Here is a 26,844-nt window from a genome sequence, read left to right on the forward strand (position 1 = left end):
CCCCGTATAAAAAAAAAAAAAAAAAAAAAAAAAAAATCTTTCCTCTGAATCTACTGTTTCTATTAACTGATAGTCAGTGTACGAATAGTTTGTAGTATACTGTGAAAACATGAAATTTTGTTTCACAACAAAGTCAGATCCTACTGAGGGAACAGTATCCAAAATGACTATCTCTAGATCAAGTATGGACCATGTCAATTAGCCTGAAAAAGTTCAAGCAGCCAGTAAGAGACCATGAGGTATTCATATTTGGTTTCAATAAATTGGGAAAATTTTTCTCCAAGAAAGGCCAAACTAAAATAATCAAGGTTGACTGTCCAATCAACTAAACAGTAAGTTGGCCAAGACCTAATTCAGTGGAAATGATAACAGAAAAAATTACCTTGTTAACCTGAAAGGGCATAACCAGTATTAGCAACTAAGGATTTGTTAGATTTGGTTGATAAGAGTGTGAGGCCCAAAGTAGATTAGGATTAAAAGAAAGAGTCAGAGGAGGAGTGTGATTTCTGGTTCTTATTACCTTCTGGGGTGAAATAAGAAAGATTATGAGGCATGGGTGTTGGGGAGGCTATAACTGTTGATGATACTGAAGTAGACTCTTCTTAGAGACAAGCTAAGAAGGAGAGAAGGAAGAAAGGGATAGAGGTTGCAACAATTCCAGCATCTCAACAGAGCAAGCTTTTCTTCTGAAAGCTCGATTATTAGCTATATTTAACAAAAGGCATATTGAAATTACCCTAGACACTATACCTAAAATGAAAACAAAAGCCCAAAGCATATTTCATTTTTAAGGATGTTCTAAAAAAAATTAACATTTGCTCAAGAGAACAAGAAATAGTTCCAACAGTACATAAGGGAAATGAAACTCCTTTGCCTTCTAACTATTCCAACTAGGTAGCCGCACAGGTAGCCAAGTGTTGTGTGAAACCTTCTAGAAATTTTACATATGCTAAAAGTAGCACTGCGAAACTAGTTTTATTTAACATATTCCAAACATCTAGTTGTTTTTTAGTTAAAATTTTGTGTAATTTCCTAAACATTCCACTTCAGTTATTCCTTAAAGACCCCAACTTTCATAAAACCTGCATTTTATATCTTTAAATCAAACATTAAAATGAAAAGCATGGAGATATATCTATTAGACTACAAACTTTTGAGAAAGTAGGATAATTCCTCTTTAGAAAGAGATTCCTAAACTAATATGGCTAGCCACTTCTATGGTAAATGTTTAAGGAAAAAATTATCAAATAATATATTCTTTGATCACAGTTGATAAAAAAATTAAAAGTGTAAAATATAAATAAAAACTGAGATTTAATCAACTTCTATCACCTCTCCATCCTTATTTTGAGAAAATAAAACTCACATCTCACTGTTTCTGGGAAATTTCCCTCACACCCCACACCAAAACAAATAATCTGAAAAAGAAAAATAACAGTCAAATTGAAAAAAAAGTTTGCATATTAAAATATGAGAGAGTATCAAGGAAGCCAAAACTAACACATGTGACCACTCTATAAAAAAGGAACCTGAGCAATGATGTAAGATTCAGAAAGTGCTTAAGAATTCTCTCTACTCATTTATGAAGTGGCAAGAAAGTCCTCCTGCAAAAATCAAAAAGCTCCAGAAATATCTTGAATCACATGGAAAAGAAATCAGGTTGGCCCTCACTCCAGGCCAGGCCTTCAGGGTGGTGTCACCAGCCTACTCTCAGGTGTATGTGCCATAGAAGGAGGATGGAGTGTCAAGGGTTAGCTCTATTAAAGAAAAAAACTCAGGAAATTGCAGACGATCAATTACTGGTATGATTTATGCAAGAAAGAGTAACAATCAAAGAAAAGCCTTCAGCTTTAAATCAAAATACTAGTGAACAAATGAAACATAGTATTATTGAATTTTAATTTATAAATGTAAAAGAATCTTTTTTAAAAAAAAAGTCTTTACATTAACTGACTTTTTTTTTTTTTTAAGATGTTTTTGTTTTAATTTTTTTTGCTGTGTTTCTGTGCAAGGGCTTTCTCTAGTTGTGGCAAGCAGGGGCCACTCTTCATCGCGGTGCACGGGCCTCTCAACTGACTTTTTAGATTAACTCATCAACTACTGGCTTTGATTCCAACAGATAAGAGGGCTTATGCTGTACAACCTCCTATCCTCCCAACCTGTCCCACTCCCTTTCCACCTGCTCTTCAACCTCATCAAGACTTACATCCTCTTGGCCCTCTGCTATTATGCTAGTTGTCAGGCTCAACCTGGCTTTATTTCTCTCCATACCCAGCCTGCAATAGAAAGTCAATCACCTCAATTATATTCTCAGTAGCATCATCCCAACTTCTGGGCTTCCTTACCTTCCACAACACCCATCTTGCCAATTTCTAATTCATATCATCATTCCCTATTCTCATGTGCCCAAGCTGCCAAATGCTATGGGAGAAAATACGTTGAATATGCTGGTTAGTGTCATGAAAATAATTTTGAGCTCTGACTTCAATTATGCTCTTGAAGTGACGAGTATTCTTTAATTTTACTTATTCCCACTTGACTCTTCTTTTTCTTTACCTAACAGCAGTCTCAAACCTCTGTTCAAGCTTTCTCTTGTTTGGTTGTCCTTCCTCTCAGAGAATGATCTAACTCTTCCTTCACAGAAAAAATGGAAATAAATTGGCATAGACTTCCTTGATCTCACACCTATCTGCATCTAAATCTGTTTTTATCCTTCCCTCCTATCTCAGATAAAGTAGTTAATTTGTTTCCACCCTTCCCTCTCACATTACCCTCTTCTGCACAATGCTCCATCAATGATCCCTTCCTTCTCGTCTCTTTTTCCTTCTCTAACTCCTTCCTTTCATTTAAGAACACATTCCAGTCACCCCCACACATACATTCCAGAAAAAAAATTCTTAGCTCCATATCCTCCAGAGATTATCACGCTAACCCTTTTTCTCCTCATACAAGAGAACCAAATATTTGTTACCTTATTCTTATTACTAAGCATTTTGGCCTCAAGAATAACCTAAAGTCACTAACTATCTCCTTTCATTCTAGAAAGTGCTTCACATTGCCCTTCCTTCCCAACAGTCCCTGTATTTACAAGTGGACTCCACTTTGTTAGGTTGAAAGTCCTCTTAAAGTCTCAACCTAGTGGAACTCTGCTCCCTGCACTGCCACGTCATTGTCTCCAACTTAAAATGCTCTTCTCTTGACTTCTGTGCTAACATTCTCTGCTGGTTCATTTCCTACTTCTGTGTTTTTCCCTATATCTCCCTCAAATTCCTTAAGTGACCATCTTTTCTTTTTAAATTAATTAGTTAACTTTTATTTTTGGCTGTGTTCGGTCTTTGTTGGGGGGGTGCACGTGGGCTTTCTCTAGTTGCTGGGAGCGGGTGCTATTCTTCATTGTGGTGCACAGGCTTCTCACTGAAGTGGCTCCTCTTGTTGCGGAGCACAGGCTCTAGGTGCATGGGCTTCAGTAGTTGGGGCTCGAGGGCTCTCGAGCGCAGGCTCAGTAGTTGTGGCACACGGGCTTAGTTGCTCCGCGGCATGTGGAATCCTCCCGGACCAGGGCTTGAACCCGTGTTCCCTGCATTGGCAAGCGGATTCTTAACCACTGTGCCACCAGGGAAGTCCCTTTAAGTGACAATCTTTAAGTGACAATTTTTGACCCTTGTCTCTCCTGTCTTTCCATCCTATTTTTTTCTGGATGATATCATTCTCACCTACAGCTTTAACTATTACTCATTTGTTGATGATTCTTGAGACTTAGTTCCAATTCCAAATTTCTAACTACACACTATTCACCTGTATGTCCAATAGGATTGAAATTCATTCTCTGAAGTAGATATCCTCCTTTGAAGTTCATGCTACAAACCAAGAATAGAAGTTTCAGAAACATCTAACTTAATATCTTGCTTTACCATTCTCCCTTGCCTTCACTATTTCCTCAATTCTTAACATTTCCTCCAAGTTCAGTCAAGTCCACCATTACGTCTATTCCCTCCCTCTCTATTTTCACTGCCAATAACTAGTAGGTAAACCCAATAGAGAAACAGATAAATACTCCATTGGGACAAGTAACAGGATTAAAGACACAGATCTCCACTGCCCTTACTTTGGAGAGCAAAAAAAATATCCAGAGAACTCTAGTGAACCTTTCCTGAAGTTGTAAAACTTGTTCTTGTGGTATTTGGTTCAGTAAAACCACACTTGTCATATGATACTAAGAAGGCATCATATTAATGTATAGGCATTCACTAATTCTAATGGTATATTTGTGGGCTAGATATATAAATAATATAGTTTACGATAGTAACAGTTGGCTACTGCAGACCACTTTTCAAAAAATCCATTTATAGCAGGAAAATCTAAAACATTCGAGATTTACTGCACTTGAAATGTCCTTAGAAATGATATAGTTCAAACCTCTGACCTTACAGATTCAAGAACCATGGCCAAAGAGATCAACTGACTTTCATAGGATCAAACAGCTCGTCACAGAGAGCCTAATAATCACTTACAATAAACCAGTGCCATTGGGTAAATATAATTTATCGTTAAAATGAACATTTAAAAAATTATGGTATTTATAACAAAGCTAAATAAACTTTATTTTTCTCTGAATACACACACTCACACACACATATAATCCATTTTTTCTATAAAGTGTATTCTAAAAAATCTTGAGGAAGAGGTTTAGACATACTAAATATAAATCAAGGTAGCTACTACAATATATTTAATGCTATACAACCTGATATCTTAAATGGAAAAAAAAAGCCCATGAATTTTCTCTGGCTACAAACAAGTGATGGAGTAAATATATTTTACTCAATTTAAAAGTCTTAGTCAACTGAAGCTAAAAATTATTTTTTTTCTAAACTCCAATGAAGAAAAATGTGGATTAAATGATCATATAGCCCCTTTTTCTTCAATGCATATTCTGAGGAAAGTGCCTAACAAGTTAACTGAAATACAGTATTTTAAAAACTGTGAATTATGTAAGAAATTTCAAGTTTAAAGTCAATCATCTCTCTTGATTTTATATCAAATTGACTATTTAAAATATTCCCATGGAAACATGAGAACATAAGATCTCCAACAGAGGAAAAGTTCTAAATTAATGTCTGTTATTTAAAGAGAGATGCAAAAGAAACTGACAACTAATATGTGATTCAAAGCATTCCTAGAGATGTTACCTTGATGAAGACAACATGAAGATTATCTGATAAGACCACATATTTATATCAAGTATACAACCTTAGCTCAAGAGTCTAAGAGGGAATGGGCCAACTTTGTTCTAAATGCCAGACTCCTTTCATCACAAGCCTTTAGGGAGATGGAATGGTTTGTCTACAGCACTATTTCTCAAAGTCTGATTCCCCAGATCAACAGCCATCAGCATCTCTTGGAAACCTGTTAGAAATGCAAATTCTCAGGTCCCAGCTCAGCCCTTCTAAATCAGAAATGCTAAGGTTGGGACTCAGCAATTTGTGTTTTAACATGTCTTCCTGGGGCTTCTGATATAGGCCTTATTCAATTAAGGCATCTGTATTTTTCTAAATAACTATGTCAAGGCTTTACATCATCATCTTCACCATTACAGCCACATTGGAAACTCAGCTGTTAACATTTATTAAGCCTTTACTATATGCTGAGCACTTTGTAATCCTTATTTAATTGTCACAATAACTTTGTAAGGAAATATCATCCTTATTCCCATGTTATGGACTAAAGAAAATACTAACATGCCTAAGTTCAGAAAACTAAAAAGGGTTAGAGCCCAGATCAAAGCCAAGCTCTAGAGTGTACATTATTGCCATTATTATGTGACAGTGTCAACATGACATTGCCATTATCATACTTATTCCACCCAACAATCCTGTAAGGTAAGTAATGTAATACTCATGTTGCAGATGTATAAACAGACTTGGGTTAAGCAATTTTTCCAAGATCACATAGAGGCAGAAAAAGAATTTATGTCTAAGTTTGTTTGACTTGAAAATACATACACCTAACTGGTCTGCTATACCACCTCGAATAAAAGTGAAAGCTATGACCAACTCAGTGTCTACTATTATCAATTATCCCATTTAATCTCTCTACCCACTTTGCTGAATTCCTGAGTAACATTCTAGTCTTCAGACAGCGTGTTAATTTAGTAGATTGGGTTAAACCAGTGAGAATCAAGCTGTGCTTTCTAGCTGAATAGAATCAGAGTGGCCAAAGGTCATACATACAATGCGACTCAAAACAGAAATAGTAATGACCTCTGTAAGGGACTGTCATAAAAAAAAAAAAGAAAGGAGAGGAAAGAGAAATGAAAATACCATTTCCCCCCTATTTCTCTGGCTCTGTAAATTAATCAGACTTCAAATATTTTAAAAAGATAAATTAAGGTCAGTATATTTTGGCTCTCAAATACTAATGAACTTAAGACATTTCTTTATTCTTTATATTTCACAGCACTTTCCAAATACAAACATCTTTGATATATTCCTTTGATGAAAGGCTTAAAGACATTCCTTCCACCAAAGAGAAGCAGGTATCTTAGCAGCAACTTGTAACACTTTATGACCAATTAAACAAACACAAGTTATGATTAGAGAAGCAGGAACTAAGTACAAGGGCAAAGTGTAAACCATTACAATTTTACTGGAGTTTTTTCAGTATTCTCTTATTGAATGTGTTATAGCATCCTCCTGTGACACTGGCATCATTCACCTGAGGAACTGGAGCTCCCAACGTGTACTGGTACTAAATTTTAAATAGGCTTTTATGCTTAAAAGCATTGCTACATTATCACAGCACTTAGGGAGACAGATTCGAGGGAAGTTTCAAAATGATCATTCTTGTTATTCCAGGTCACTGCAAGTACAGAAGAGGTATCATGGAGCTTTGGCTTCAATCCAGAGTACACCTTTAGTCTATGAGGAAATATGAACTTTAAGCATACTCAACAGAACTCTTCTTTCCTCTGAAAACACTCAAAACTATTTATACCAGTAGGGTTTACCAAACAGAGTTGGGTGCCAGGGGTGGGGAGGAAGGTGAAGAGCAAAATATTTTCTAAAATGTTCCAATCATTTGGCTAGTCACAAAATTCCAAGGCAATTACTATTTACTCACTTAAGAAAGTTTTATGTAAATCAGCTACTACTGACATATTCCACAGAAACATTTGTAATATCCAATCCTTCCTTTTATAAAATCTCCTAAGTACACTTCAAAAACAAACAATCACTCTAGAGAAGAACCCAGCACAAAGCTGAACCTTACTCTTAAGATGACAATTGAAATAAAGATTAACTTTAGAGAAGTCTATTATTAAAAAGCTGAAAATGATTGGCTTTCTATGAGTGATATTATTACATTAAAACCTTTGTGAAAGTACTCAAATGTAACTATTTAATGAATTTTATTTAGAGATGTAATTAATTTCCAACTGAAGAAAGATTACAATGGACAAGTAATAGGTATTAACTCATTTTGTTAAAGGAAAAAGGGATGCTTTTTCTTTTCTTTTTCTTTCTTTATTTTTTATTGGAGTATAGTTGCTTTACAATATTGTGTTAGTTTCTACTGTACAGCAAAGTGAATCAGCTATACGTATACATATACCCCCTTTTTTTGGACTTCCTTCTCATTTAGGTCACCAAAGAGCATTGAGTAGAGTTTCCTGTGCTATACAGTAGGTTCTCATTAGTTATATATTTTATATATGGTATCAATCCCAATCTCAAAAAGGGATACTTTTTTAAAAACTACAACCTTTGGGTCTCAGTGCTGAGCTGTAAAATGTCCCAACTGTCAGATTTAAACACACCATAAAATCAGGTAGAACAAACTATATTGTTTATATATTTTTATTTTCTGTATATTGTGATGTTTTGACATCTTAAAAAACCTTTCTGGCTAGCCAATTCTTAGAGATAGCAGGGGGCTAAGGCGGGAGCATGGCTTTGATATGCAAATTAACCACACCAGGCCATACCTCCTCTATCTGGCCCCTCCATCCCAGGAGACAATATTCCTCTGCCTTAATCATCCAAGGAGCTCGATACTAGGCAACTAGGAACTAACTCTCTATAGTTTACGGCCCACTGAAATCATTCAGGCTAGCCAGTCCTAAACTGTTCACCCTGCCCTGCCATTCCCAACAGAAACCCCAATACAGGCTCTAGCCTTGGTGTTCCCCTGTACTCTTGCTTTCTGCCCTCTGACCACCCTGAGGCATCCCTGGTGCCCCCCCCAGAGGTGTGTCGTGCCTCCTGTTTCTAGGACCTGTGAGGACAATAAACTTCTGTTTTCCCAAGCCTCTCCTATGTCTTCTCTTGCGGGGCTGCACCCGGCTGACCATCACAGAACACAGAATACAAACAATAGGGCAATCTATGTTTTTTATATACAATTGTTTTTAAGTTGTATGCACATTAAAAAACTGAGTTTTAATTACTAAACAGATTTTTTCCCCCTGAGATTCTTGTACACATTGGTATATAGGAAAAAAACCCTTTCTCCACTAGTATGGATTAACTGAAGGTGCATTTCTATGTCTACTTTGGAATCCAATCACCTTAATTTTGCCATTATTTTCCTAAATTTATCTCTGGCATAAAGGATACCATCTAAAACGAACAAGGCTTATAAGTAAGAATAGAAATTAGATACCCACCTGTGAAGGTGTACTGGTAAGTTCCATCTTTTCTTGTGATTTCTCCTTGGCTAGTCGAGCAGCTTCTTTAAATTCCTGAAACTTTTCTGCAAACTGAATGTAGAAAGACTATATACATTAGTCAAATAAAAATAGGTCTTAATGCCCACTTTCATCTTAGTTTTCTTCCATTTTATGGAATAACAGACTCTTACACAGCAACTTAGCCCTCAAATCAACTACAGGCATAATATGAAAATAACAGGAAAATAAACCTAATATCCAACATTTGCACACTATAAAGTATTCTGACAGATCTCATTAAAAAAAATCATGATGGGGCTTCCCTGGTGGCGCAGTGGTTGAGAGTCTGCCTGCCGATGCAGGGGATGCGGGTTCGTGCCCCGGCCCGGGAAGATCCCACATGCCGTGGAGCGGCTAGGCTGGTGAGCCATGGCCGCTGAGCCTGCGCATCCAAAGCCCGTGCTCCGCAATGGGAGAGGCCACAACAGTGAGAGGCCTGCGTACCCCCAAAAAAAAAAAAAAAATCATGATAAAACTAAGTTAGAATTTGGTTTCAGCTAGCTTAGTTTGGTCTCTCCTTGGTTGTTCAGATATACTTTACTAAGACCAAGGTGTGGGGTACAAGTTGGGAGTGGAATCAGTAAAGACGGGCATACTATGTTTGTTTCTCATGGAGAAAACTAAATCGCTTAAGTGTCCACTCCTAATCATCTCTGTATCTGGATCATGCTTTTAACTTTTACTAGAATATAAACTCTTGTATTATGTAAGGCATTTTATTTGCAGCAGTACAAACAGCAACGTTTACTACTGTCACTAACTGACGTTACTAAAACTTCATTTCCAAAGATTCCTAAACAGCTAATGCACAGCAGCAGAAAGGAGAAGCAGGACCCCACAAAGGTCTTTAAGATTGGCAACAATTTTAAAAAATTACTTTATATGAAATGCTAACTCTTTGGAACCCATGGTAATCAAATAAATGTCATGGCCACAAACAGTATCTATTTATGAACTGGAAGTGGAAACTAGTCTGCCACTGTTCTCAGAGAGAATAAGGCAAGGCTACAAAATAACCAAATTTAAAAAATCTAAAATCTTTGTGCAATTCAAAACATCTGTTATAGCTAGCAATAAAAATATGAAATTATAGGTCCCTCTTCGAACCCCATAAGCCAACCCTGATTTCATTGCCATCTTGGGAAGGAAAGCTTTGTAAGAAAAGGCTCATGATACTCTGACCTGCCAACAGGGAGACGGAGGAGGGTCAAAATTAAAGTTGTCATTGTTATAACTTTCCTTCTTAAACACTGTTACCCCCACCTACAACTTGTAGATCAGGAAACCGAATCTGTATTATTATACTTATCTAATTAAAGAGAATATCTCATTACTGTAAAAAAAAAAAAAAGTCTGAATATAGAGCTAAAAACGTCTCATTCACATTGTTGGAATTGAAATAAAAGCAAAACCATAATTAATTTCTCTTTATGTAATTTGAAATAATACACAAAGTTTTTCTTACACTAATTTGGCATTCCAAAGTAGTTAATGTTTAAAATTCTTCTCAACTTCATAAAGACCCATGCTGTTGCTAATTTTTATAGGTTTAAGTTTCCATGATAACAAAATACAATTTGGTAAGCACTCTAACAATCCAAGCATAGTTGGAATTTTCCTCATACATCAACCTTAGGAGACCAGAAGTTTCTTTCAATGCTGCTGCTCTCTCATATTTTGAGAGTACCTTGCCTAGAATTGCCTTCAGAGCCTTCTCCAAACTATTACAATGTTTCATTTCATGTATGATTTTAGTGACAAAACAAGCCAGAATATTTACAGGCTTGCTTCACTTATGTAAAAGATTATGTACTCCTTTGGGTCCCTTATAGTTTACAAAGCACCGACATTAATCTTCAAGGTAGCTTGGAAAATAAGTCATGATTTTGTGATCTTTGGACCAAAACATTCTGAAGAGACTGATCATAAGCTCTTAGAGCCAAGTCTAGTGAATAAACAAACTAGAGTTGGCTCCAGGAGCTACTGAGTTGTTTCCTAATGGTTAATCCACCCTCACAATACAATACTAGAATTCGCTACCAGCTTGGTCAAAAGCATATGCTAACTTTAAAGAGGAAAAATAAAATTCTTTAACTATAAAAGCTATTCTTAGAAAAAAGATCAGATAAGAGAAGACAATATGAGTGACAGAATTTAATAAACTATTTCTTTGCCACATTAACTATCTGCCCAGTAACTTGAAAGATGTAGTAAAAAAACAACAACAACTTAATATAGTCAAAATTACTTAGGCTCAAAAATCATTTCATGCAGGTTTGAGAAATTAATCCACAATTTAGTTCCTTTGTTGTCAAGAAATTCAGCAAGTGTAATATAATTATAGTTTTAATGTTTTTGCTATAGGCTTTAATAGACAATTTCAAAAGAAAATTTCCAAAAAGGTTCTGAGTAACGGCAAAAATATTAGAATAAATGTGTAATTTCCTAAGGGGATTGTTTATGGAGGGACAATGCTTAACTCGATGCCTGTGTTCCCTGCTATGTTGAAATACTTTAAGTCTAAAACTTATAACTTTACCACAGCTCAAGAAATATATTTAGAGAATATAATGGGTGTAAGAGAAATGAAATCAGTTAACACTTGTTTGTTTTAATCACCTTACAGAGAATGACTTATAATCATCAAGACAAAAGTTAAAATAATTGTAAAAGTGAGCTTTCAACTCTAATTTATATCAAAAAGATAACAAAAGCACTTGAAAACAAGTGTTAAGGAAAGTTTACAACTAAAACAAAAGGAAAGAAAGATTATTTTAACTACTGAACTATCTAATTATAACTTCAAGTCAATAAATATTCACATAAGTGTAAGATTTTTTAAAAGAAATAATTTTTAAGAATCTCAATGATTTCTATAACGAACAGCTTAGGTTTCACTTAAGTATTAACGGTGTATATCTAACAAGAGCCTGATTACCCTGCACTTGAGCTATTTCAACTCTCAAGCCATCAGATCCTATGTATACCAAATCATACACAAAATATGGTTCAAATGTAGGGTTATTCTTTTAACTGAATGCTTCAAACAGAGAAGTTTTAAGCATAACTCTTTGGGTCTGGTGAGCATCAAATGTGAAGGGTAAAAGTGAGTAATCCTCATCTCCTTGATCATCTTGTTATCCTGAGATTGTTTCCTTTTCCTTTTAAACTCTTTCTTTGTGACATCCACAAGAACTCAGGATGCTGCTGGTATGAACACTGCATGGCTTTTGTTTATATGCAGGAAAACTGTTTTATTTCCAGTATTTAGCCTGGTGATGCTCTGTATTTTATCAGCCGTTCTAGCCACAGTAATTTACTTGGTCAGTTCCGAGAACTCCTCACAGTGTCTCTTAGATCTTACTCTGTGTTGCATCAGAGGCCTCAGAGTAATTCCCACCCAGACAAAGCACCACTTTCCTAAACAGTAACTTATATGTGCCTGCTATCATGTCTGAAATATCACTATCAGCTTGAGTTTTCACAATTCAGAAGCGTTTGGTGTCTACCTATCTTACAGAACATCAACCAAGGGTGCTAACTCCCGAGCAAAGTCCATTCTGAAGTGATAATTCCCACATTTTATTTCCTATCATACCTAGTCAACCACAAAAACCCTCCTCAATCAATGGTGACTGTTTTTAATGTATACAATGTTTCCAACTGACAGTGGGATCCACTGATCTCTCACTTCTTGCTCTGCTGTCACTACAGTTGTTCTGAAAATACCAAAGAAATTTCTCCTACATTTTATACTCTCCATTTTCTATTATATATTTAAGACGTCTGATTTGAAGATGTAGATTTCCACTCAGATCTTATGATTTAACTTACTTTCGAAAGATGATGCTCAGAGGAGAACCCCAGTCCATAAACAGTGTTTGCCCGGCTATCAGCCCACTGGCCAAACTTCTGAGATGTTTTAGTAAATGTCATGTTTGGGGTGATGGTGCTGTTAATTATTGCCTGAAAAATAAAACAAGTATGAGTAACCAGCCAAAAATTCGCAAATAGGCGTTTAAGCACAGGACTATTCAGATACATAAAAACTCAGGACTCCTATTGAGCCACAATGTTAAATATATAAAGAGTTAGAGAAACAGTTTTTAACATTATAAGTGACTGTGGCAATATGGTAATAAGAAAACTATAAGTATAATGGCACTCTACTATAAGTTTCAATACTTTACAAGCAAAATAAGTTTTCCTGTGATGCAAAAACTTTTAAAGAGTTTTTAATGTGGTCAGTGTCTTCTCTTTGAACATTTAGGATCAATATCTATGAATTTTGGATGATATTCACCAGAAGCAAGTAGGTTTTAATAGTTGTTTATTTACAAAGTAAGGACCCCTCTCCAAAGAATCAAAAATAAAGGCAGCAATAGAACAAATTTTCTATTTGATCACTATTTTCTAAAATCCCTCAACAAGAATTTTCTTAAAGCCAACTTACCTGAAATATACTGTGATACAGAAAAAACTTTCGATCCTTTAGTAAGTTTTCCTTTACTCAAGAGAAAAACAAACCCTTAAATATACACTTTGCTTCTTTACATATAAAGTCGTATAAAATCATGGTAATGAGAATCACTATCACTTCTGTTTATAACATAGTTTCTTAGAAAACTAGTCTTTTAGTACTTTATTAAATATTAACTTTGCTGATCACTTTAATAAACTTCAACTACTCTTTAACACATTAATTTCAGTTCGTTCATCCCCTCTGCCAGTACTGTTAAGGTGTAGAATCAGTTTTAGTTAAGTAGTCTAATGACTCTGTAACTGAGATTGAGATTACAAAGTGATCCCATAATAATAAAAAGATACATTATCAAATCCATAAGCAGTTATTTGGCGAACTATTAAATGTGGAATAAGAATCAAGCATTCCAGAACAAAGCTAAATCTGTACACATGAACAACAGTATAAACGTAAATATTTATGAGCTATGCAGGTATTGATGAAGTTATAATGAATGTATGACATTTGTCCTACTAAAGTAGACAGTAAGAGAGTGGTGGCTTGCCTTCTCTCACAGACAGTAGACATGTTATCTGACAGTAGACACGTTATCTGTTGTTACATGAGAGCCCTTATTCTCTATAAGCATTTTCACCTCCGACAAAATTTATACACTAATATACTGCCTTACCCTTTGGTTCAAAAGCTGTTTTTCCTGGCATGTCATTTTAGATCCTGTAAAATGTAGCTAACAACTGCTCTAACATGCAGGGTTGTCATCAAATGAAAGACTGAGTGGGAAAGAATATACTAACGAATGGTAAGGACTTGTTTGGATATGCAACTACCTACTAGATGCCAAGCACAACTCTAGGAACTTGAGATACAACAGTGAGAAGCAACGTAACTGTGGATTACATTCTAGAGCAAGAAGAGTCAGTCATTGAACAAGTAAACAAGTAGCTGACCAATGAAATGTCAGAGAGTGGTAAGTGCTATGAAGACCACAGACCAGGATGGAATCAAGACTGAGAGGCAGAAAGGCAAGGGCTGGCCAGAACTACTTTAGATTTGGTGGTCCTTGAGTGTTCCTTGAGGAGGGTACATGTACATGTGAGCTGGGATCTGAGTGTTTCCAAGGAGAGATGGGCATCTTACAGGTGACCCTAACAACTCTCACATAGTGAGGCGAACACGGGCTTTATTAGGCATGTAAAACGTGTGACTCATGAGTTGCTGGTCACTGACCTTCTGGTTTGGCTATTTCAGACTAACTTCTTTCTGCTTTTATGTTTAAGAGTTCCATTTTAATCCCCATTCTGAACCTTTCCTTGCCTCCATATGACTTGTTTTGGGATTCTTTAATCAGTGAATAAAACTTTAAAATAATAGATGATTCTGCACTTAAAATTATTTATTAGAATTCTTAAAATAGAGTGCTACTATAAATCCATTTTTAAAAATTTTTAGTTCTTTAAAATAAATATGTCTCTCAATCCCATAGTTCTTGTCTTTTCAAGGAAAAGAAGTAGAAATGCTGTGTCATTACCAACCATATAGTGCCCTGATCCTGGCCCTTGGCCATACTGACGTCTCTGCAGCAGGATTAGAAAATCTTCAAGCAAACTTGACATGCACAGAAAAGGCCTTAAGTGAGAACAAATGGATGTTTTCTAATCAGGGGCACCTAAGGTTTTCCCAACTCATCATGTTGTGCAGAAACAGAAGTGAGGGTGGGGAAAAGAAACTCACCCATTTAGCTGCATCAAATAAACCACTACTGCTTACCAAAAAACTACTCCTGCAGGAAACTGCAACAGTTAATAGCATCAGTTCAGAAAGGTAACTAGAAAATGGAAAATGTGATAGAAAATATAACTCCAGTACAGAGAGTAGATTTTATTAAAAGAAACAAAAAAAACTTTTTCACAAGAGTTATATAAGAGCCTAATAATTACAAGCTACAAAGTATATTCAAAAATGGAAATGACAGAAGCAATAGTTCATACTGCTTCAGGAGAAAAACACATGAGGATTATTTAATCACAATGGACTTGGGCCTACTTTACTTTTATATATCATTTAACTGCCCTCTCTAATAAAACCACATCTTATCCATGGTTTGGGCCAAGAGAGAAATACAAATTACAGAGAATTGAAGGATCAAGTCAGGGAAAAGAAATAAATTAACACTCTAGGGTCTGAGATTATAATAATTAATATCTGTTAATTTCACTAAACAGTTACAAAATGTGGCAAAATTATTCTTCATTAAATAAAGCTTCAGATAAATTAACTATTGCTATTTCCCAAGTCCTATAAATCCTGAGTAAAAATGAAAAGAGGATCGATTATTCAAATAAATACATGTTAGTCACTTATGTACAAGACAAAGTGCACAAAGCCCCTGGGGTCCTATAATCCAGTTAAGGAGATAAGGAATGAGCACATAGAAAAAACAGACTGAAAGATCAGCATTAAATTAAATTATCTTTGATTCCCCCAAACCACTAGGCAATACATAATTAAAAGCTGGGGGCTTCCCTGGTGGCGCAGTGGTTGAGAATCTGCCTGCTAATGCAGGGGACACGGGTTCGAGCCCTGGTCTGGGAGGATCCCACATGCCGCGGAGCAACTAGGCCCGTGAGCCACAACTACTGAGCCTGCGCGCCTGGAGCCTGTGCTCCGCAACAGGAGAGGCCGCAATAGTGAGAGGCCTGCGCACTGCGATGAAGAGTGGCCCCCGCTTGCCACAACTAGAGAAAGCCCTCGCACGAAGACCCAACGCAGCAAAAATAAATTAATTAATAAACTCCTACCCCCAACATCTTAAAAAAAAAAAAAGCTGAATAATATTAATAATAATAGCAGTAAGTGTTTGCATAGTGATTACTACACACACTTTAAGTGCTTTTGCCTAAATTAATTTATTTAATCTTCACAATAATCCCACGGTGTAATGATGTAGTTATTTACATTAGTTCTTTTTTACAGATGAGAAAACTGAGACATGAAGACATTAAATATCTTGCTCTAGGTCACATAGCTAGTAAGTATTAAAGTAAAAATTCAAACCAGATGGTCCAGCTTCAGAGTTTGTGGTCTTAACTCTACACTGAACTGTGAAAATTTCCTAGGAATTATCTACATGTATTATTCAAAACTCATTGAGGAAAAAATGGAACTTCCCCCCTATTGAAGGGTATACTCCATCAGGCACTGAGGTAACCAAGTGCTTTGTAGATACCAACTCAATCCTTACAACTACTACTGAGGTGAGAACAATGAAACTCAGAGAAGTAAACACATAATTTGCCCCAAATCAAAAACTTCATAGATGGTAGAATTGAGATAGAAACCCAGGCAGTCCATGCTGATAAACATTTTACTATCTGCCTCTCCTAACAAATAAAAACAGGTCTTGTCCATACGCTTCTCTTCTGAATAATGGATGTCAGCTTTATTATTGAATACTGAACTTAATATTGACAGACTTCCTATGATTTAGGGATTCTGAACTGCCTACTAGACTATAGAAGTATATCTGAAAAGAAGTCTACTTCCTCACTAGATTACATGCTCCAAGAGTAGAAACTGTGTCCGTTCTGTTGAAAACTATATTCCTAGCACCTAACACAATGCCTGACACAACAGATATGCAATGAATATTTATCAAATAAACTGACTTCAAATTTGTAGAATATTTTGGCATGTAACTCAATATATATATAAGGTGGTTAATCCAAGTAATTTAGGGGATGAAAAAGTTGCTACCCTAAAAATGATCAATTTTGTTTTTTAAAAGGTAAGTTTTTAAAGCTCAAAAGAAAATATTTTATTTTAATGAAGATAAAAATCTTCTGAATAAAACTGAAGTGTATACTGCTGTTTTAAAGCAAAACAGCAAGGTTATTTAATGTAAATGTAACTTACCTTTGAGCCATCTAAACTGATTATCCTATACACGTTTCTTGTGCTGTCATAGAAATAAGACACAGTAACTGCGTGCTTGCTGGTGGGTACCCAGTTCTTCTTTGTGTTTGGGTCGATCTGGAAGACATGAGCTCGAGTGCTGAAGATGGGTTGTTCCCTGTAGGGGAGAAAACAAAATGACAGGATGAAAGCAGCCACTTTTATTCCACTGGACAATAGAACATGAAAACTGTATGATTCCACTTACCCAAAAATTCCCACATCCTTGAAAATAAGATAAACTTTCTTTTAATTTGAATACTCAGTATTATAACCTTCTTTAAAACAATTACAGTCAATCCTTATTATTTGAAGATTCTGTATCTGTGATTTTGCCTACTCACTAAAATGCATTTGTAACCCCAAAATCCATACTTGAGGTACTTCCTTGGTCTCTTCCAGTTACCTGACATGTACCTTTCCACCTGAGGTTGATCAAGGTAGCACTCTGCCTTCTTGTTTCAGCTCTCATACTATAAACAAGTGTTCTTTTTGCAATCTGTTTAGCACCATGAAGTCTGCATTTTTGTGCTTTTTGTTGGTGCTTTCACTGTTTCAAATGGCCCCCAAGCACAGTGCTGAGTGCTGTCTGTTCCTAGATGTAAGCAGACTGTGATGTGCCTCATGGAGAAAAAAATGTTACATAAGTTTTGTTCAGGCATGAGTTACAGTGCTTTTGGCCATGAGTTCAATGGTAATGAATCAACAATATATATTAAATAGGGTGTCTTTAGATAGAAACATACATCAGACAAGGTTATTATTGATTGGCTGATGAAAATGTTGTGACCAGAGGCTCACAGGAATCTAACACTGTGTTTCCCTCCTGACAATGGTTCAACACTCATTAATTCAGTGTTTGTGGTGCCTTTATAGAACAAAACCACTGTAAATAATTAGAATTGATGATATGCTGTTTAAATACAAGTATCTTATATGTGACTCTAAGTTAAAAGTTTTTACTCATTTAAAAACTACATTATTCTGGTAACAGGTAAAGAATTTACTGGGAAAGTTTACTTTCAATATAATCTCTACTATACTGAAAAATATAAGAAAAACAAAGTAGCCCCTCATCACAGTATCTTTTACTTAGATCAAGTAAGGCATTAAAGATAAATAGAGGTTTTAAAAATTATAATTTCAAGAATCAAAACTTATCAAAAATATATATTCAAAATATGATCATTACAGATTTCTTTTACAGTCTGAAAAAACAAGCATGAGATGATCTGTATGTGATAGAAGCATGATAAGGCAAAATTTTCCAAGTTCTCAGTAAGAATTCTCTTGTAAAGAGCATTTACCAAAAATTTTTTGGAGTCCAAATGTTTCTTTCATTTACATAACACTTTTCTTTCCTAAAGCAGCTTAAGGTCCTAAAGAGACTTTTAACTGGTATTATGTATATAATATTAAAATTAAGTAAGTTTAAAATTTTTAATTTTAAAGAATTAAAAATGTTTTCCAATTTTAAATTTAAAGAAGGGAAAAGAGAGTATAGAAAAGAGTGAAATTAGAAAACAGGCAAGGCAAATTTTGGTCTTTGGCAAAATTTTTCTTCAGATTAATAATAATGGGCTGGGTGTCACATATGTCTCCTATGATTTACTTTAGCCCTTAGAGAGCTATTAGGAAAGGGAGGTACCTTCCCTGTATGTAACTGGGCTCTTCCCAGTTTCATTTCTGGAAACCACCATAACAACTGTTCTTATTAAAGAATCACTTTTGAAAGGAAGTGAGCGATACATTTTATGCCCCTCCCTAAAAAATGAAGCAGAAAGTCATCACTTCTGGCTTAACTGCTATTATACATGGGTTCATTCAGCAAATAATTATTAATAATCTGGCAAGGCGCTATGCCAGGATACAGAATTCTTCCAAATTAGGAGTAGGCCCTATTCATTCCCTTTCCCCATCCTCAATCCTTGACTTTCACAGTAAGGCTGGCGTTACATTTGGGTTATCGTCCGAAAGCCCTGCAACCTCTGCTTTTCTTTTTTTTCACCTTTTAATTAAAGTTCAGTGACTGCAGCTAGTTCCAATTCACAGGGAAATTCATTCACACAAAATTCTATTTTTTTAAGACACATAAGGAAGGGAAGTGGGCCATTCTTGGCTATATTGACTTGATAATATTTTTTTCATTTGACAGGGGATAAATTTCTAGATAGCGTAGGCTGATAATTGTAAGAATGTGTTCTAATAAATGTATTTTCCAAAAAAGTAAAATTGTTAAGACAATGATATTGCTTTTGCACAAGCCTTATATGACAAATCATCAAATCCTTATTCAATGGAAGTGCGATGTTTTGAGTCCAATAAATACTTTCCTCACCATATTAATTCACACAGTGTAATTAATCTGCACAATTATTCCACACAATTTAATTCCATTCTGAATAAAAACCTTTAGGGTAAACTAGCTATTTTACAAGCAAATGACATCTGACATCAACTAAATAACGCTGTTTTCTTCAATTCTTTTCTGAATAGCTGATTTCTTAAAGAAAGTTATAGTTCATTCAAAGAAAAAAAAAGTTGTAGTTCAAGATCTCTGTCGTTAAAGGCCTAGCCATCAACATCTAGATGATAAAGACTAGGGAAATAATTTTACAGCTGATACCCAGGGAAGAGAATTCCTAGAAGTAATGAGGATGTTACTACATCTGTCAGGGCATACAAGCAGATGATTCACGCTTTTATGGAATATCTACTACATGGTAAAAACAGAGAGAGATGGTCTTTGCCCTTGAAAAGTTCAGTCTGGTGAGGGAAGACAGATAGGTTAAACAAATAAAATGCCCTTCACCATGGTAGAGTCTCTGAAAATAAGTGGGTAAAGGCTACTGTGGAGAAACTGATGCCTAAGGAGAGTCTGAAACCATGGCACAGTGGTTAGAGGGCATAGTACTTAGGCATGTGTAGCAAGAACCTCAGTGAGTATGCATGCCTTTGAAGAATGAGGCTAGAGATAGAGAAGCCAGTTCATGAGGGTACCCACTGGAAACTAGTGAGAGATGTAAATAGGAACAGCTTTGCATTTTAGAAAGATAAATTTAGTAGCACTGAAAAGGGTGGGTTGAAGGGAAACAACATTGGACATAGGGACACTAGTCAGAACCTTACAAAGGATCCCAAGTGTTAAAAAAATAAAAAGAATAGGAGGTTAGGGAGTGGAATAAAGACATGAGGAGGGGTTAAAGGTAAATTTAGAAAGTAGAATCAATAAGGTAAAGTAACAGTTTGAATGTAGGGCAGTGGTTTATCAAACAGGGGTGAGCTGTCTCCCAGGGGACATTTCACAATGTCTGGAGACGTTTTTGGTGGTCACAACGGAGGGAGATTGCTACTGGCTTCTAGTAGGAAGAAGGGTGTTGCTGAACATCTACAATGCACAGGACAGCCTCCTACAACAAAAAACTATCCAGCCAAAAATGTCAACAGTGTCAAGGTTAAGAAATCATGATGTAGGAGATGAAGGAGGAATCTGAGTCTCCCGGGCTTCTGGTCTGGGTGACTGAAAAGAAGACAGTGCCATTAGGCAGTGTGTAAACAGAAAATAAAGTCTGGAACAGGGGGGATGGTGAGGGAAAGGATGAGCTCAGTTTTGACCAAGTTCTGATGCCTATAGGGTTTGCATGTAAAACTGTCAGGAAGGGAACTTAAAATGTTAGTTTGGAGCTCAGTAGAGAAAACCAGGCTGGAGTGAAAAGTTTTGGGAATCATCAAGAGAGCTTATCTCGTCTGTTTAAGGTACATTTCAACACTAAAATGGAAAAATTTCATTTTAGAGAAAAGCTGTAGAAGCAGCAGTAGAGAAGCTATACCTGAAATCTTAAAGCACTTATCTCTTAAAGGATCTGAAAAGCATCTGACACTGATTATCCCAAGTGTTCAAGTGCTAATTTGTTTTCAAATAAACTGGATGGCACTCATAAATAAAGGTTAGACACACTACTTCCTTTATAACAATTCACACAAAACTAACTGCATCAAATACCAGCATTTTCCAAAGTATGTTCTATGGAACAAAAGTCCTAGAATTGAGTGTTCCATACTTATATAAGTTCTGCAAACACCTACGTGTTCCACTCTGAAACATTTATAATGCACGTTAATATATTAAAGGTTCCGAGAAGTCCTGCAGTAAAGAAACCCATTTAACCCTGAATAACCCAGCATGCAGCAAAGTGATCTGATCCTAGAATTCTTTTTCACGTAACACAGTAACATCCCATAGGACTTACATTTATAACCACAATATGAGAATCAAAAGATAAATTCTGAGGTAAACACATCTCACTGAAAGTCAATCTGTATATTCTACCATCTTTATTGACATTACTGTTACTAGAATATATATATATATATGGCATAATACAAAATTGACGCATTAGTCATGACTACAGTATTATTTCTTAAACAGATATAATGACACAAAGTAATTCTCCTAAGAAATTAAACATTAATCTAAAAATCAGTTTTGAAAGCAAATAGATTTTTGCATGAAATGCTTTAAACTAGCTTAGAGAAACAAAACTAAACACAGAACACAGAGAGAGAGACACACACACACTTTAACCCTAGAGAATCATCTACTTTGTAACTTCTTACATGAATAGTCAAGACAGAACTTCCCTGGTGGCGCAGTGGTTAAGAATCCACCTGCCAAAATAGGGAACACGGGTTCGAGCCCTGCTCCGGGAAGATCCCACATGCCATGGAGCAACTAAGCCCATGCGCCACAACACCTGAGCCTGTGCTCTAGAGCCCGTGAGCTACAACTACTGAGCCCGTGTGCCACAACTACTGAAGCCTGCCCGCCTAGAGCCTGTGTTCCTCAACAAGAGAAGCGACTGCAATGAGAAGACCGTGCGCCACAATGAAGAGTAGCCCCTGCTCACTGCAACTACAGAAAGCCCGCATGCAGCAACGAAGACCCAATGCAACCAAAAGAAAGAAAGAAAGAAAAATAAAAAAAAAAAAAAAAGTCAAGGCAATGAGTAGTTCAAATGACCTTACTGTTAGAAGAGGTTACTGAAGTGTTTTCCAGAAGGTTCGTAAAATAATTCTAGGAAGTTGGTATAAGAAGAATTCTGAACGTCTTAACCATGGGCTAAAACTCTGTAAAAGTATTGATACTACATACATAGCAAAGCGGATATGAAGAAAGTTATGGTTTCAAACAATTGCCAGACTTTCCACTTAATTTTCCAAAAGAAAGTAGCCTGGCAGAGGTTAAAGGTATAAGGTAAATGACACCTTCCACTAAGAGTTTGACATTGCTACAGACACTGCTGGCTGACCATCCGCCAACTATTCCTCCTGGCTCCTTCTTAACACACCTCAGATGTTGTTCTCTATCCTCCTCCACATGACTGTGAGCTTCACTAAGATCATCAATGCAATCCCATTCTCCTTGCCAGAAGTCCGTTTAGGAATGGACCTCTGAAGCAGTTCTGGCTAATGAGATAATCAGGGAAGGTTTGCTGGAAGCTCCTGGGTACACTCACAAAAAGATACACAGATAAGGACTTCCCTGGTGGGGCAGTGGTTGAGAGTCCGCCTGCCAATGCAGGGGACACGGGTTTGTAACCCAGTCCGGGAAGATCCCACATGCCGCGGAGCGGCTGGGCCTGTGAGCCATGGCCGCTGAGCCTACGCGTCCGGAGCCTGTGCTCCGCAACGGGAGGGGCCACAACAGTGAGAGGCCCGCGTACCACAAAAAAAAAAAAAACAAAACACACACATAAGAAGGAACGTTCTCTTAAATAACGTTGTGTTTGCAGTGACACTCGGACCTGAAGAGTCATCTTAGGACCTTGAGAGCAGCTAACCTGAGAACAAAGCCAACATTGTGAACAAGAGCAGATGGAAAAACCAGGAATCTGTTTCCTTGATTATGTCATTGAATCAATGACTCAGCCTCTAGGCTTTTTATGTGATAAAACAAGTTTCCTAGTTGTTCCAAGCAGTTGTCATTTAAAAAATTACACAAATAATAATTAAGGAAAGAGGCTTACATATAATAAATTCTGCAATAACGTGCTCCCCAATAAAATGCGATTGGTGGTCTTCCAGTTCTCCTGGCTAGCTAGCACACACTGGTCATTCATTAACTTTGTAACACAGATCCACACAGAATTAGATTTTTAGGGCCCCATTTAATACTGTAGAGGTAATCAATGGAAAAATTTATAAGGCTAACTGATTGAGATGGGTGGAAGAAACACGGAAATCATAAAGGTTCATTATCAATTGACTTTCTGCTATACGGATTTAATATTCAAGTCTTTTAATCAAGAAACAGCAGTATAACAGCATATTAGAGATATGCAGACAAATGCAGAGAAATAAAAATGGGAATTTGTAAAAGCAGTTGCCTGGGGGGACGGGGCTAGATGAAGGACAAGATGAGATAGGAAACTAGTACTTGTCTTTACAAACCTTAAGTACTATTTAACTTTTAAAACTTGTTCTAGTACTAAAAGATTTTCTTAAGTGGCACAGTGTAGGAAGCTACACTTACATCACAGTTAATGCTGAGAAAAGAATGCTTTAGGGGCCACTTTTGAAGACTGTCAAAGAACCATAGAATAAGTGACAATTTTTAATAGCTTGGAACTCAACTAACTTAACAGGACATCATCTGAAAGCATTCTTATTATTCATAAAGAGGAATAAAGGGAAAGTAAGACAGGAGCAGAAATTCCAAATGTGTCCAACTATGGCTCTGGAAGTGCTGAAGATATGTCCACTTCCTTCCTTCATTAGAAGTAAATACACAGGAAGTAAGACAAAAAACATTCTACCTTTAGCTTGGTCTTTGGAGTTTGAAGTGAGAAGAGAAGCAGGACAATAGGTGTTAAGGCCAAAATGACATGGGCAAGGATAAGACAAGGAGTGGATGGACACAAATGACCATTTAACCTCAAATGCAATGCCTGAAGAGTTTAGTCTCAGTGCCATTATGAGCTGGCACTCATGTCTTCAGACAAGCTGGAGCTCAAGCACTGGAATGTCCTCACAAGAACTGTCCTGTACTAGTCAGTAATATAAAGTGTAATTCCACTGGATTATCAGGTAATTGGTTTACTTCCGCTATCCCACCACCCAGCTCTACTCTCCCAGCACAGGCCTGTAAGAAAAATCTTACTGACTGAAACAGCTGTTTTGACGCGGCTCAAAGATTATGACTGCATATTGTCAGCTATGTATTTCTATTACCATGTTATGTGTTTAACAGGTGATTACTTATCCATTTTGAATTTTCTTTAAAACAAACAAATAACACATGCTTCCTCTGAGGCAAGCAAAGCTTATCCGACTAATGGCTACCGCACACATAATTGTACCACAAGAGCGCCATCTAGTGATGAACCAAAAACATAGCAGGTGTTTGTTTAAAATTCCAAGTTACTATACAGCAAAAACAAAATCGTAAAGGAGATTGCTATAACATAGGTATACAGAATTAAAATGTGACACCAACAACTACAAAACGTCTTTTCTGGAAGAATTATTAAAAAGTGTATGATCTGAATTCCTTGGTCTTTGAACTGGTTAATTACACATTCAAACGAAAGATTTTTTAAGAAAATCATTGTATCATAACAATTGCGCATCAGAAATATCTTCATGACATCAGGTATTTGACTTAATTAGCATATCTGAAGAAAATATAATCAAATAAATTAAAATTTTCAATCTGGAGTTTAAGATTACTAAATTATAAAACTGTACTTCAAACAGTAACAACATTGTTTATACTCCTTATATACAGCCTTCATTTTAAGTTTTCTTTTTTTTTTTCTCAGTCTCAGTCCTTTCATTAAGGCACAGCACTAGTTATTAAAAGGGATTACAGTACTTATTTGCTTTGGGCACTTTAATCAGTAGCTACATTTAAAAGATCAAAGGTATATGTTCAAATTCATTGGAAAGAGCAAGTAAACCCACTCAATGTATATATTTAAGCAACATCTTCAGTACTCAAAGGACCTGGCTTGCTAGGTCCTTTGAGTATTGACTTCCAAGTGACATCATCTCTGCCCCACTCCCCCTTTTAAAACTCTATTTATTTCAGATAAAATACTTGGTGCTTTAAAATACATGAGGAGGTATTCCTGGTAACTCAGCTACATTTAAAATTAGTACTGTACTTTCAATTTCACTAGACTTTAAACATTCTTCTTTTCCCAGTTGATTTCCACTAAATAAAGCTATATTCTGAGAACTCACAGTATACACTAGGGAAATCTAAGGAAAATAGCCTCTTGTTAATGAGAATTTAATTCTTGTTAATATATATGGCATATTCCTAAAAATCCAAAATAAGTACTTTTCTAGTAGACATCCAATTCCTAGAAACTTTTTAAGTGAATTAAATGTTAAAAGATTATTTAAGTTATAATACCAACAATACTTCAAGGAACAATCATACTCTTAGGTACCCTTTTCCTTTACACTTACTACAAACTAACCAAGTGAATATGCAATCCATATTCTATCTGAACAAGCAAATACTCTAAAAAATAAACCTATGATTGAAGAGAAAGATCCAAAGGTATTTTGGCAAAATATTGAAGAGAAAGATCCAAAGGTATTTTGGCAAAATATTAACATTTGCTACATTTGAATAGTGGTTGCATAGATGTTACATTATTCCCTGTATTACTCTGAATATTTTTAATTGCTCAAAACAAACAATAAAACCGCACACCATTTCTCTATAATTCTTATTAACACTGAGAAATCTGACTAAATCAGCCACATTTTATTTTATGCATATGTAGATTTTTTTTTTAAACTGCTGTGCAAAAGTTGGCACTATGATCAGAACTGCACTATCCAATACGGTGACTACTGAGCATTTGAAATGTGGCTAGGGCAATTGAGGAAGTGAATCAGTTTATTTGATACTCAAGTAAGTCAGTTACTGAAATACTTCTAAGCATGTATGGAACAACTTGGATATGTGAATCTACTGTTTCAAGTGTAAATTTTATGAAATTTAAATTCAGATCAAGTATTTTTGATAAAAATTTTAGCATCCAAACTGAGAGGTGCTCTAAGTGCAAAATACACAGTGGATAGTATGAAAAAAGAATGTAATATCTGAATCTCTTTACATATGTTAAAAATATTATGGATATACAGTTGACCCTTGAACATGGATTTGAACTGTGCAGGTCTACTTACACTCGGATTTTTTCCAATAAATATATTAGAAAATTTTTTGCAGATTACACAACAGTTTGAAAAAACTCACAGACAAACCACATAGCCTAGGAAAATTGAAAAAATAAGAAAAAGTTAGCTATGTCACGAATGCATAAAATATATGTAGATACTGGTCTATCCTCCCATAATTATAAGGTGAGTAATATTTAATATAAAATTAATAATGAGGGCTTCCCTGGTGGTGCAGTGGTTGAGAATCTGCCTGCTAATGCAGGGCACACGGGTTCGAGCCCTGGTCTGGGAGGATCCCACATGCCGTGGAGCAACTAGGCCCGTGAGCCACAACTACTGAGCCTGCGCGTCTGGAGCCTGTGCTCCGCAACAAGAGAGTCCGCGATAGTGAGAGACCCGCGCACCACGATGAAGAGTGGCTCCCGCTTGCCACACTAGAGAAAGCCCTCGCATAGAAACGACGACACAACACAGCAAAAATACC

The 26,844-nt window shown here is 36.2% G+C and overlaps 1 protein-coding gene across 3 annotated transcripts in view; it reads right to left on the reverse strand.

Moving 5' to 3' along the window:
- HOMER1 (homer scaffold protein 1) overlaps positions 1–26,844 on the reverse strand; it is a 124,504-nt gene that overhangs the window by 62,153 nt on the left and 35,507 nt on the right. For 2 of the 3 annotated variants that reach the window (XM_024755707.1, XM_024755706.1), the window contains exons 2-4: positions 17,124–17,280; positions 12,563–12,694; positions 8,666–8,758 (exon numbers count right to left, since the gene is read on the reverse strand). In XM_024755707.1, coding sequence (XP_024611475.1) covers positions 8,666–8,758; positions 12,563–12,664 — 195 coding nt within the window. In that variant the 5' untranslated portion in view covers positions 12,665–12,694; positions 17,124–17,280. Of the gene's footprint in view, positions 1–8,665; positions 8,759–12,562; positions 12,695–13,181; positions 13,216–17,123; positions 17,281–26,844 lie in introns of those variants that run through there. The other variant, XM_024755708.1, reaches the window with a different exon arrangement.

The sequence above is a fragment of the Neophocaena asiaeorientalis genome, unplaced genomic scaffold (genome assembly GCF_003031525.2).
Source record: "Neophocaena asiaeorientalis asiaeorientalis breed wild unplaced genomic scaffold, Neophocaena_asiaeorientalis_V1.1 scaffold37, whole genome shotgun sequence".
Lineage (NCBI taxonomy): Eukaryota > Metazoa > Chordata > Mammalia > Artiodactyla > Phocoenidae > Neophocaena > Neophocaena asiaeorientalis.